Here is a 12,320-nt window from a genome sequence, read left to right as displayed (position 1 = left end):
GGACATTTCTTACAGAAATAGGAAAAACTAACCCAAATTTTTATATGGAATCACAAAATACTCCAAATTGCCAAAAGACTCTGGAACAGGAACAAAGCTAGAGGCATCCCACAACCTGATCCCAAAAATCTACTACAAAGGTAAAACAATCAAAGCAGCGGGTACTGGCACAAAAACATACGAACCACTGCAACAGCACAGACAGCCCAGAAGCAACCATCAGGTATAGTCAGCGGCTTGTCAACAAAGATGCCAAGAAAGTACAATGAGGGAAAGGACACTCTCTTTAATAAGTGGTGGTGGGAAAACTGGATATTCACACGAGAAGAAGGGAACTGAATCCTATCCCATCCCCAAACAAAAATCAATGCAAAATAGAACAGAGACTTCAACATAAGAAATGAATCTGTAAAACTGTTAGAAGAAAAGACAGGGGGAAAGCAACTTGACATAGGTTTTGGCAACCGCTTTTTTTTTTATATGACTACAAAAGCACAGGTAACAACAGCACAAACATACAAATGAGGTCACATCAAAGTTTCTGCACAACGAGGGAAACAATCAACAGAGCAAAAAGACAACTTACAGCATGGAAGAAAATATGTGTGAACCATATATATGGTAAAAGGTTGGTATTCAAAATACATAAGGAACTTAGACAACTCAATAACAACAAAACAACCCAATTTTAAAAATCAGTAAAAAAAAAAAACTATAAAACTAAATAGATATAACCTTCCCCCCCGCAAAAAAAAGACCAATGGCCAGAAAATATTCAACATCACTATTCCTCAGAGAAATGCGAATTAAAACTACAATGAGATATCCCTTCACTTCTTGAAGATGGCTTTTACCAAAAAGACAAAAGATAACAAGTACTGGTAAAAAGGAAAAGAAAAGAGGCAATTTGTACATCATTGGTACAAATGTAAATTAGTTCGACCATTAGAGAAAGCAGTATGGAGGCTCCTCCAAAACTGAAAAGCAGAACAAACGTATGATCCAGCAATTCCATCTCTGGGTATATATCCAAAGGCAATCAGATCTGTGCGTCAGAGACATCTGCACTCCCGTGTTCATTTCAGCATCTTTAAAACAGCCAAGATATGGAATAAAGCTGTGGAAAACATGGACACAGAGCAATATTATCTGTATGTGTCTGAGATATTAATCACACACATACAGATAGGATCCTGGACCAGAAAGGGAAAAGGAACGGTATTTGGACAGTAGATGAAACTGGAATGGGGTCTGTGGACTGGATGCGAATGTTCTTCCAAAGTCGGTTTTCTAATCTGGAGAGGTTTATGCTGGCTAGATAAAGAGTGTCCTCCAACTGGGAAACAGCCATTGAAATTTTCACGAGGAATGCTACATCATGTCGGAAGTTTGGCTCCCAAATGTTTAAGAAAAAGATGTGAATGACACTGGATTCTCTTCTTCATTGACAAAAGGAGTTTGCACAAGGACAAGCCACAGGTCAGATGCAATAAAATGGTTAAGTTAAGGAGTATATGTGAAGAGAGACACTAGTGTCCTCAGTTGTTTTGAAACTTTTCTGTTGGAAATTATTTCAATTTTTTCCAAAATGACGTTTTTTAGAAATATATTTTCACTTTTTTCAAGCACAGGATTAGGCAATGACATTCCAATTCACTATACCTACTGCCTGTGACTAAGACATTTTACATGGATGCCCAAAGAACTTTCTTCCTTCTCTTTAAAAATCCATTATTTTAGGGACATGTCAAGGTTGTCTGTCCCTCATTGGTATTTTTCCCCCAGTTACAAAGTCTATCCTTTCAATTCTTCTTTATTTCAGGGAAAAAAATTCTTGCATTGCAGTTCTAAATATTTATTTTGTTCTATTGCTTTGCTTTTCCTTCCCTGGAACTCTAATCATAGACATACTGGATCTCCTTTGCCTGTCTCCTATACTTATTTTCTCTAATTCACTGTATCTGTTTGTGTTAGTCAGCCTTTTGTCACTGTGACTAAAATACTTGAAAAGAATAACTTAGAGGTGAAAAAGTTTATTTTGGGCTCACAGTTTCAGAGGTTTGGGTCCCGGCCAGCGGGCTCCATTGCTCTGGGCCTGAGGTGAGACAGAACATCAAAGCAGAAAGGTGTAGCTCATGGCACCTGGGAGATGGGAGGTGGGGGGCACAGAAAGACAGACAGCAAGGGGCCAAGGACACATATAGTTCCCAAGGCCTCAGCCCCAGTGATCCACTTCCCCTAGCCAGCCCCACCTGCCTACAATACCATCCAGTCATCCAAAGTATTAATCCATCAAATGGATTAATCCACTTATGAGATTATAGTGTTCATGATCCAGTCATTGCTAAAATCCCCACCTCTGAACCCAGGCTGCACTGAAGACCATACTTTCAACACATGAGCTTTTAAAAGGACATTCCAGATTCAAATCATAATGTCTTCCTCAATTTTTTTTCATTTTTCTCTTTTTCATCTACTTTTACTCTGTGCTTTCTATCATATCCATTATTTTCCTTCTAATTTAGTCTTCGTTTTTTCCAAATTTTTTTGGGCATCTCTCTAATTTCATAATTTTTTAACTAGTCATGTCTTTCATAATCTCTTTTTCTGATTGATATTACTCCTGTAAAACTTTCTTTTTTTCTTTAAGCTTATGTTGAAATACTCTTTAGAATCTTCCTTGCTTCCTCTCATTTTCTAAGTATTGTTATTTTCTTTTTCATCATTTTTATTTTTTTTTTGAATTTTAATATTTATTTTTTAGTTTTCGGCGGACACAACATTTTTGTTTGTATGTGGTGCTGAGGATCAAACCCGGGCCGAACGCATGCCAGGTGAGCGCGCTACCGCTTGAGCCACATCCCCATCATTTTTCTTTGAATGAATTTTTCATGGGGTTAGATTATGTTCCTTGTTTCTTCAAGCAAGTTTAAATGAGGTGGATTTTCCTGATTAGCGGGATATGACTAAAAAATGGGGGGATGGGCCAGGGCAGCTTTGCTAACTGGGCTCTATTGAGCTCCAGATAACTGAAGTCCTTGTTTTCCAATGCTCTACTCTCAGCTTTTCATGGTTTACAGTATGGGTTGGTTGGTTTGTTGTGGGTTGTTGTTTTTTGTTTTGTTTGTTTTGTTTTGTTTTGTTTTGGAGGGAGGGGTCTTTGTTTTATTTTGTTTTAGCTATTAGAAGAGTGCTATCATAAGATTCAAGTATTTGCCCCCCATCCCTCTGCAAAGGCCCCTGTGCCAAAGCCTTGATCCCCAGTCTGTGACACAACTGAAAGGTGGTAGAACATTTAAGAGGTTACTGGGGATGTGCCCTTAAAAGCCATTGAAAGGGACACTGAAACTCTAGCCTGTCTCTCTTTCTCCTTTGTTCTCTGCTTTTCAGCCACCATGAGGTGAACAAGCTTTCTCTGTCACACCCTCTTGCATCCATGATATAGTGTACCACTGCAAGTTCAAAACAACAGAGCCAAGCGACCACGGATTAAAACCTCTGAAACTGTGAACTAAAATAAACCTTTTTTTCATCCTGAGTTAATTATCTCAGGTATTTTATCATAGTAAAAGAAAGCTAACTAACACAACCAGTTTCTAAAATCTCTTTCTTTGCAGGTTTTCATCCTCACTTCTAGCACCTGAACCTATTTCCTCTCACCATCTGTGTTCCTGTCCTGCTCAATTTGGTATATATTCGCAGTAATTTCTGCACAGGGTGAGACTCTGCCCTTCTAGGAGGAAGGACTTACCATGCATTTCTAAGATTCTCCAAGGCATGATGTGGATTCTCCCATATTCTTGTCCAGTCACTATACTTGCCCATACAAAACTGTTTAAGACCTCTCCAGTTTTGTCAATTGTTCTTGGATGTGGCCATCCGTACTTCACTTCCACTTTTAGGGATGAGTGACTGTGACCCTATCACTGCTGGTGTGTGGCCTCACCGGCCTGAGGCTGGGACTCTCAGGTGCACCCCATCACTTCTGTCAACCATGTCATCTCTGAGCTGTTTCTATGGCTGTCTTCTTGCTGACTGACTTAATGTGCAGGAATTTAAGGAAGAATGAAAAACTACTCTGCCACCATGAACACATCCCCATAAAGCATTTTCTGAAAGATATAAAAATAAGAGCAAATCAAAGAAGAGACACATCACATTCTTGAATTGGTAGATTCAATATTATAAAACACAGCACTTTTTAAATTGATCCATAAATATGATAGAATTAATTTTTGGTGTCTTTTGCTGTAGAGAAAAAAAAATTTTTACCTAATTAAATCTCCTGGTTTTCACTTTCACAGAGAAAGGCAAATCATAAAACAATCTTACCAGAATCCAGACAGAGATATTTTAAAGTTCAAATGGAAGAACTACCATGGCATTTTTGAAAGAGGAAAAACAATGTGGACAGACTTAACTTACCAGGTAGTAAAAGTCACTAGAAAGTTGCCATAATCAAAACAATGCAGTATTGATTCTGAAACAAATGGGTTAAAGGTATAGCTCAGTGGTGGAGTGCTTTTGCCTAGCATGCACAAGAACCTGGGTTCAACACCAGCACCACAACATAAATAGATAGATAGATAGAAAAAACAATTAGGAGAATAAAACTAAATATAGTCCAAAAAGAGAGCCATATGTAAGTAGAAACTTCAATTCAAAGCAAAATTAATGTCAGCCCTTTCTAAACACTATCTACAAAATCAATTCTAGATGAATGAAGACATGAACAAAAAATTAAATTAAACATAAAAGGAAATTTAGAATATTTGTGTGACTTCTGTAGAGATAACTCTATTAACTAATAAAACAATCCAGAAACGATTAAAGTGAAAACTAGATTTAACTAGGTAAAAAGTATTTTTATACAGAAAGACACCAAAAATTAAGTCAACTTCCTTCACTGCACAGGCTCTGCACCACGACGTGCTGCCTCACTCCAGACCCAAAGGCAACAGGGCCAAGTGACCATGGACTGGAACCTCTGAAACCATGAGACAAAATAAACCTTTCCTCCTGAAAAGGTGAGTGTCATGGGTATTTCGTCACCATGACAGACAGCTGACCAACACACTAGTCAAAGCATAGTCCAATTTGGAATTGTGTGAGGTACTGCTGGATTCATTTCCACAAGAATATAGTTGTTGCCACCCATGGGACCATGACCCAAGAGTGCTCTTTTCCTTTGCAGCACAGGAGGTAGGAATCTTCATCACATTTAAAAATTACATTTGAAAAGAAGTCCAAGTAATGTGGGTGGTTTAATCCCATTTTTATATCTTGAAAAGAAAAGAAATATTCTATATATATAAATTCTAATACATTTTGTGATTGTAAAAGAAAGTGTGGAAGGACAACATTAATCAACACTGGTAATCTTGGTTAACCATGCATAGAGAATTGTTATAAAAGAAAGCATATTTTTTTTTGTTTGTTTTAAGTCGTTGCAACAATTATATATTGCTTTTTCAGCATGAAAAAAATAACAGGTGAAGTTGCTTTTAAAGGCAACTCAAACGCATACATTCACACACACAGGGTTAGCACTCAATGATTATGTCTTTATCAATGTATGTACTAGCAATTTGAATGATTCATAATGTATTTGTCTGGTGTCTTGGGAATTAATAAAATTTCAAAGAAAATAATGAAGCTGATCTATTAAAGGATAACTGCTCAAGAACTTCACCCACCTCGGTTGGTCCTCTAAGCCATTAATACTGATGATCATTAACTCCAAAATGCAGGAGGCATTCATCCACCAGGGAACTGATCCAGCTCCTAAATCGTTGGCTAGCACAGTATAGGACAGGAAAACATTTGAAGGTGGTCCTTGAGTGACAGGAATGGCCTTCCTCTACTTCACCTGTCCCCAACTCTGTTAAGGTCCCCTGAAATACTTTGAATCCCAAGTGTCCTCCACATGCCCACGTGTTAAAGCTTTGGTCCTAAGTTTGGCTCTACTAGGAAGTGGTAAAAACTTGAGGAGGTGGAGCCAAATGGGAGGAAGTTAGGTCACTGGGGGTGTGTCTTAGAAAGGAATATTGGGACCTAAACCCCTTCCTCTTCATCTGTTTGCTTCCTGGCCATGAGGTGAATGGTTCTGATCCACTACACATTCCTCACCATGATGTGCTGCCTCATCACAGGCCCAAAAGGAATGAGCTGACCAACCATGGACTGAAACCTCCCAAACTGTGAGCCGAAATAAACCTTTCTGTAAAACCATCTCTCCCCACCTAAAAAAAAAAAGAAGACTAAATTTCCTCACCTTCCCTAGTGCTTTCTCAAGCTTCTTTTGAATCTTCATCTTTCCAGGCATGATTTGGGCTTTTCCTAAGAAACAGAGGTTGCAAGCCCCTGATCAAGCCTGACTCCTTTACTACTAGGCTTGATGCCATCCCCTTCTGCCTAAGCAGTTAGTGTAATGGTTAGAGATGTGGTGTCTGAAGTTGGGGCAAGTAAGTTCAAAGCCACTCCTTAGCTGAGTGACCTTGGGCTGGTTACTTATTCCCTCTTCATCTCAGTATACTCAGCAGAAATAGTCAAGACTTCAGGAGGCCCTTGGAAGGGAGACAGGCTCTAATGTGCTCATTTCTACTGGCTAAGGCAAGTCAGAGGCCCCATTCAAATTGGAGGGAAGGTAACTGCCCTAGGGCCCTAAGAACCAGGAGGCACAGTACACCAAGCCATCAATGCTACTGGGCTATGACACCATGTAAAATTCATCTCCCTGCTTAACACACAGTGAAGGGCTTAATAAGTGTAAACTGTTTTTCTTAGGTATTGTTTTTTTCTTAAACAGAGTTATTTTTGCAATGGTTCTTCACCATGTACAAATCAGAGAGAGGACCTAGAAAACCAGAGACTGCTAAGGAGTACAGACCTCAGAGGAGGCAAAGAAAGCAGAGTACAGACCTACACTCCACTGTACAGATTTCCATAAAAGCTGGCCATCCTAATCACCTTTCTTAAATGAAGAACATCCTTGAAAAGCAGTGTCACCAATTTGCAGTCTGAAGGCAAGCATATATAATCTTCCCTCAGAATCCATGGGGGATGGATTCAAAGACCCCCCCAAAAAAAATAAAAACTAGGGATGTTCAAATTTCCTTATGTAGAACTGTGTAGTATTTGCATACAACCTCCATACAACCTCTCGTATATTTTAAGACATCTCTAGATGTCTTGTAATGCCTACCACAATATAAATTCTATCTAAATAGCTGCTATACAACATTGTATAGGCATAATGACAAGGAAAAAAAGTCTATACATATTCAGTACAGATGCAGGGATTTTTTTTTTTTTTTTTACTATTTTCAATCTGTACTTGATTGAATTTGTGGATGCAGAAGCTGCAAATATGGAGGACTGTCTGAATATGGCAAGGGGCCCATGCTACCCATTCACAACCACACCACCAGGCAAACCTGCACAACATAAATGGAATCAATCACCCTTTCTGCAAAGGGCAGAAACAATATGTGAAAGATAGTATGTACTGTATTCAAAGAATTTTAAAGCTGCTTGGGGCACATTAAGTTTGAAGAGTGAAAACAAGCCCAGAAGAAAAACAATGGAAGGATGGGAAGGTAGGAGATGGATCCTGGGCAGAAGTTACCTTAAAATCTCTAAAATGTAAACAGTTTATTGTTGGTTTGTTGCTGTTCACCACAGCCTAGAGAAATGTGTACACACAGAAATTTGTGGAATTACTCTGAATCTTGGGAAGCCAGAACTACTCTCTTACAGCAGTTGTAGAGAATAACATTTGAAACTGAATTAACTGTTTTACATACTTAACTCTTTAAACTGAAATGTGAGCATTTTTTGCAGAAATAGTCTTTCTACTGTGCCCTATTAATGTTTTCTCTTTGGGGTTTGTTATTAAAGGGCAGTTCTCTTTGCATACCCCTGGGAGTAGTGGAAAGGCTGGAAGGGTGGTGGGGGGCAGGGATGTTAGGGAGGAGCCAGGGAGTGGAGCTAATTCACCAGTCTGCCACCTGTAGGCTGGTTCCAGCAAACTGAAACCTCAGTACTCACTAGACAGACATGAAAACAATGCATATTAAATAATACTAAAAACTGCGCAACAGATGTGTTAAGACTATATATAGGGGAGCATTTGAATCACAGTTCCTATGTTCCTGCCTCCCACCCCCTCTCATTGATTTAAACGCTGGGAGCTGTGACCGCACATACTGTTATTCCTATTCAGCTCTGCAAGACTCACCCCCTGGTCTGAAATAAGCTTTGAAAATTAATACCCCCATTAGGATGAACAACCACACCTGTATCGATCCGTGTTTCAAAGGCATTTTTGCTCCGATCTCGTTTTAAAAGCCATGAAAGGAACTTAGAGAACAAAGGCCATTACAAATTAAATAAATAAAAGCAAGCTGGACGTTTGTGTGTGTGTGTGTGTGTGTGTGTGTGTGTGGGTGTGTGTGTTTTAATTTCAAAACTCAAGAATAGCAAACCTTAATTACAAAGGCTTGGTTTGGATTTCTGTAGGTGGAATTTAAACATACCGAGTTTAAGTGTAAGTCTATACGATGTATTTCAGCACCATAAACCAAATGTAGTTGCAGATGTCAAGAGTTCTCAGAACAAGTGCCTCTCTTTATAAATATCTGCTCTGCATATATTTTTCCCATTCCCATATGTCCATTCTGTATTAATATAGGGGGAAAAGCAACTTTCAACCAAATGCTAAAAAATGTCAAGAATTAACTCTTAGTGACAATCATTTGTTTAATAGCGATCTCCTGGTGTCTTTTCCTATGGAGGTTGACTAGTCACGGGCTTCTTTGATTTGGGAGTCAAAAACCTCAAATCACTCGTCCTGACAGTCTGAAGCTCAGAAAACACGCCCCCCAGACGCGGGCTGCAGGTCGGCTGCCCAGTTCAGCAGGCCGTTAGGGGCGGGAAACCAGAGTGCCAGACACTGGTCGGCGAGTGGCCAGAGGAGGTAGGTTGGTCACCGCGGCCGGGACTGGCCGGCTACCTGACAGTACGCACCACGCTTCCTCCGGGCCTAGCTAGGGCCACTGCGAAGGCGAGACGCGCGCAGACACGCAGCAGCGCACTGGGTTCGGATCCCAGCTCGGACGCGGCAGCGCGCGGAGTACCCAAGGGCCGGCCGCCAAATGCCGGATTGCTGCCCACCCTTGCGTGGCGAAGGGTGGGCGCCTGGCTTCTGTTTCCTCTAACAAAAGTAACTCCGGGGATGAGCGCAAGGGAAAAGCGAACGCGATGTTCCAGGAGCCGCGAGTCAGTCCCCGGAGTTATTCTGCCCGGAGTTCTGAACTGCAACCTGCGCTGCAGCTCGACCCTGGGCGTTCGCACCCCAACTTGGAGCCCGCGGTGGCGTCCCGGCGGCGCCTCGGTCCCGGGCACGCGCTCTCTCCCGGAGCCCTGTCTCTGCGGGGCCTCAGACACTCACCGAGAAGCCAGCCCAGAAGGGGCAGGAGTGACGGACGCGGGCGGAGGTAGTGAGCGCCAACGCGGCGAAGCTGACAGCCACGATGAGGCATCCGAGCGCCATCTGCGTGGCCCCGAGCGCCAGCACGATGCGGGAGCGGCCCGGGCACTCGCGCAGGCGGGACAGGCTGCGGGGCAGCGTGGTGGGGCGCGGAGCGCGGGGGCCGCCAGCCGGAGGCATAGCGCTGGGCGCCCGCACCCCTCGCCCGGCTCCCGCCCGATCCAGGTGTACGCCGCCGCCTTTCCTCACAGAGGGTCCGAGGCAAGTTGCTCCGGATGCGGGGACCACCTCCTAGCTGGCTGCGGAGGCTGCGACGGCCGCGCGCCGGGAGCAGACTGGGCCGGGCGGGAAGCCTGGCGCCCGCGGCTGCTGCCGGTGCCTGCGCCCATGCCGCTGCCGCTGCTCCGCAGAGCCGCCGAGCCGCCCGCCCGCCAGCCGGCCGCGCTGCGCTGCGCCCTCTCCCGCCCGCCCCGCGCGCTACCCGGCCCGAGCGCGGGCGCGAGTCTCTGTGCCGGGCGCGAGCGGCCGCTGTCTCCGGGCGCGAGCCCCGCCGCCGCGCGCTGGGCCCCGGGCTGGAGGGGGAGCCGGGACCCACACGGGGAGGCTGGGCGAGGGCGCAGGTGTGGTCCCCTGCCTGGTCCCCTGCCTGGTCCCCGGCGCTCACGCCTCTCGCCGGTGGTTGGCGGCGGATCCGAAGGGAAAGAGTGGGAACCGCAGCGCGCCAAGGGCAAGGGCAACAATCTCCGCTGCGGAGCCCTTGGCCAGTGGTGCGGCAGGGTAGTGGGAGTCGGGTCCGCCAACCGAGCGGCAAAGCCCGCGGCCGGCCAAGGATGGGCCGGGCGGTGGCAGCGCTGAGAGTGGAGAGACCACCCCGCCAGGCGGGGAGCGGAGAGGAGGTGAATTTCCTGCTCTGTCCTCAGGTGTGGCGGGCAGGAACCTTTCTGGAAAGCAGAAATCTAAGAACCAAGATGCCGCTTTTCCGCAGTCCCAGAATTTCCCAAGCCATCCGCTGAGAACTTAGCATCGGAGGACTGGGCGTTTAAAACATTCCCGGTCATACTGGGGTTTTTATATCCATCTTTCATTCTCAGGTCTTTTAATACAAGTCAAATATTTTAACTTTGAAAAAAATTTTTCACAAAACGAATTTAAATGAATAACATCATTAACAACTTATTAAACTATCTCTACTCTCTCTTGCCAACATAGTTTTAAATAACTAAGTGTTGGCTTCCTTGGAATTCCTAGCAAACTTGGAAATTTCGGTTATATTAATTCCTTTGTGGCCCTACTGATGAAACAACTTCAATAAGATTTAAAAGGACTGGATTGACATGTTAAGAGCCTGGTGCCTGTTAGGATGTCTGAATGGATCAGGTACAAAAACGTAAATTGAAAATAATAAAAGGAAATGGCAGGTCATTTCCAGAAGCCTTTTTCCATAGCCTTCTACTGGTACTTATGAAGTCCCCTGTTGGATCAGAAACACTGAAGTGTCTGGCCCCAAAATATCTCAATTGCTGGTGCTTGAAATTTCACTGTTAAGAGATATTGATTCCTTTGGGGCTTGACCAGCCTCTATTAAAATGCAAATTCCCCTTGAAGGGGCAATAGCTCAAGCCTTTATCAGCCAACACCTTACCCAGGGATGGGATTTATTTTCCAATTTAACAGGATGGCCAAGGGATGCACAGGGGGTGAAGAATTCCACAGATAAAGTAGCTGACCTCAAAATATTGGCCTGTGGCCAAACACTGCCTTCTCTCCCAATTCTTTAAAAAATGACTAAGCCTCTGGCGGGCATTGTTTAGAGTACTCTAGTTACAAATTCCAATTTCCTGGAGACATTTTCTATCTAGAAATTCTCAGGGCAACACTCATAAGAGCCTGAAACAATGCCAAAGTGTGATCCTGGACTGGAAAGAAGTTCGACTCTTTGCCCTCACCTCTCTGGTTCATTCATTTTTCCAACAAAAGTTCATACAGGGGCTTTCTAAGCAGGAGCCATTCTTTTAGGCACTTAGGGGGGTACATCAGTGAACAGAGTAGACCAAATCCCTGCCTTTAAGGGACCAGGAGAGAAATAATCAGTATAACATGAGCAAATTACAAAATTAATCTACTTTGTATACTATTCAAAAATAGAGTCAACACCCATGTGTCTGACAAGCAAAAGCAGAGAAGCATCCCATATTCAGGGAACTTTCAGTCTCCTGGGGAGACAGGCAGCACACAGGTAATTGCTCTGAGGCCAAATGCAAACAAGTTCAGTGGTATGGAGAAGCTGCACCGTACCTCTCTCCCCACTACCACCCCCCACACATCCCCCCAAAAGATGATGGCATTGGAAAAGATCTTTCTAATCACAATATAGAAAAGAAAAAAGAAAAATAAAATGGATTGAGGATGCCAAGGAACCCAGAGGCTATTGCTGTCAGCTTGACAAGAGGTGGCAGTGTTTTGGATTAAGGTGGGGGTGGTGTGCACATCCAGAATTGGGTGGATTTGAGAGATGTTTGGGAGATATTGTCAGCTGTCACCTTCCAGTGAATTCCCATTTGTAAATTAAATGTACTTCCAAAATAAATGTGGACTCGTTTTTTAAAGTTATAAATGGTATAGAAAGAAAACTCCAAGCAGCAGGAGATTTTGGTGAAGGTGGGTTAGAAAGACTTACCTTTACTGAAAATTTTGGTTTGGAAGCAGAGGGAAAGACTGATCCAGAAAGTACTTACTTTGCTGTTCTAAAATTCACTTCTTTGGTAAAAGAAACACTTGAGACAAAATAAATGTAAGACTTTATTAGAGCGAAGGAGTGGTGAATTGGGTA

General features: G+C 43.4%; 1 protein-coding gene across 3 annotated transcripts in view; it reads right to left on the bottom strand.

Annotated features, from left to right (window-relative positions):
- Positions 1–9,670, bottom strand: part of Entrep2 (endosomal transmembrane epsin interactor 2) — a 400,899-nt gene extending 391,229 nt beyond the window's left edge. For all 3 annotated transcript variants that reach the window (XM_076848861.2, XM_076848862.2, XM_076848863.2), the window contains exon 1: positions 9,452–9,670. In XM_076848861.2, the coding sequence (XP_076704976.2) occupies positions 9,452–9,670 (219 nt within the window). The remainder of the gene's footprint in view (positions 1–9,451) is intronic.
- Positions 9,671–12,320: the final 2,650 nt, after the last annotated feature.

This window comes from Callospermophilus lateralis, chromosome 3 (assembly GCF_048772815.1).
Source record: "Callospermophilus lateralis isolate mCalLat2 chromosome 3, mCalLat2.hap1, whole genome shotgun sequence".
NCBI classification, from domain to species: domain Eukaryota; kingdom Metazoa; phylum Chordata; class Mammalia; order Rodentia; family Sciuridae; genus Callospermophilus; species Callospermophilus lateralis.
Note: the sequence above shows the minus strand (reverse complement) of the source record. Positions and strands in the feature narration are given on the sequence as shown.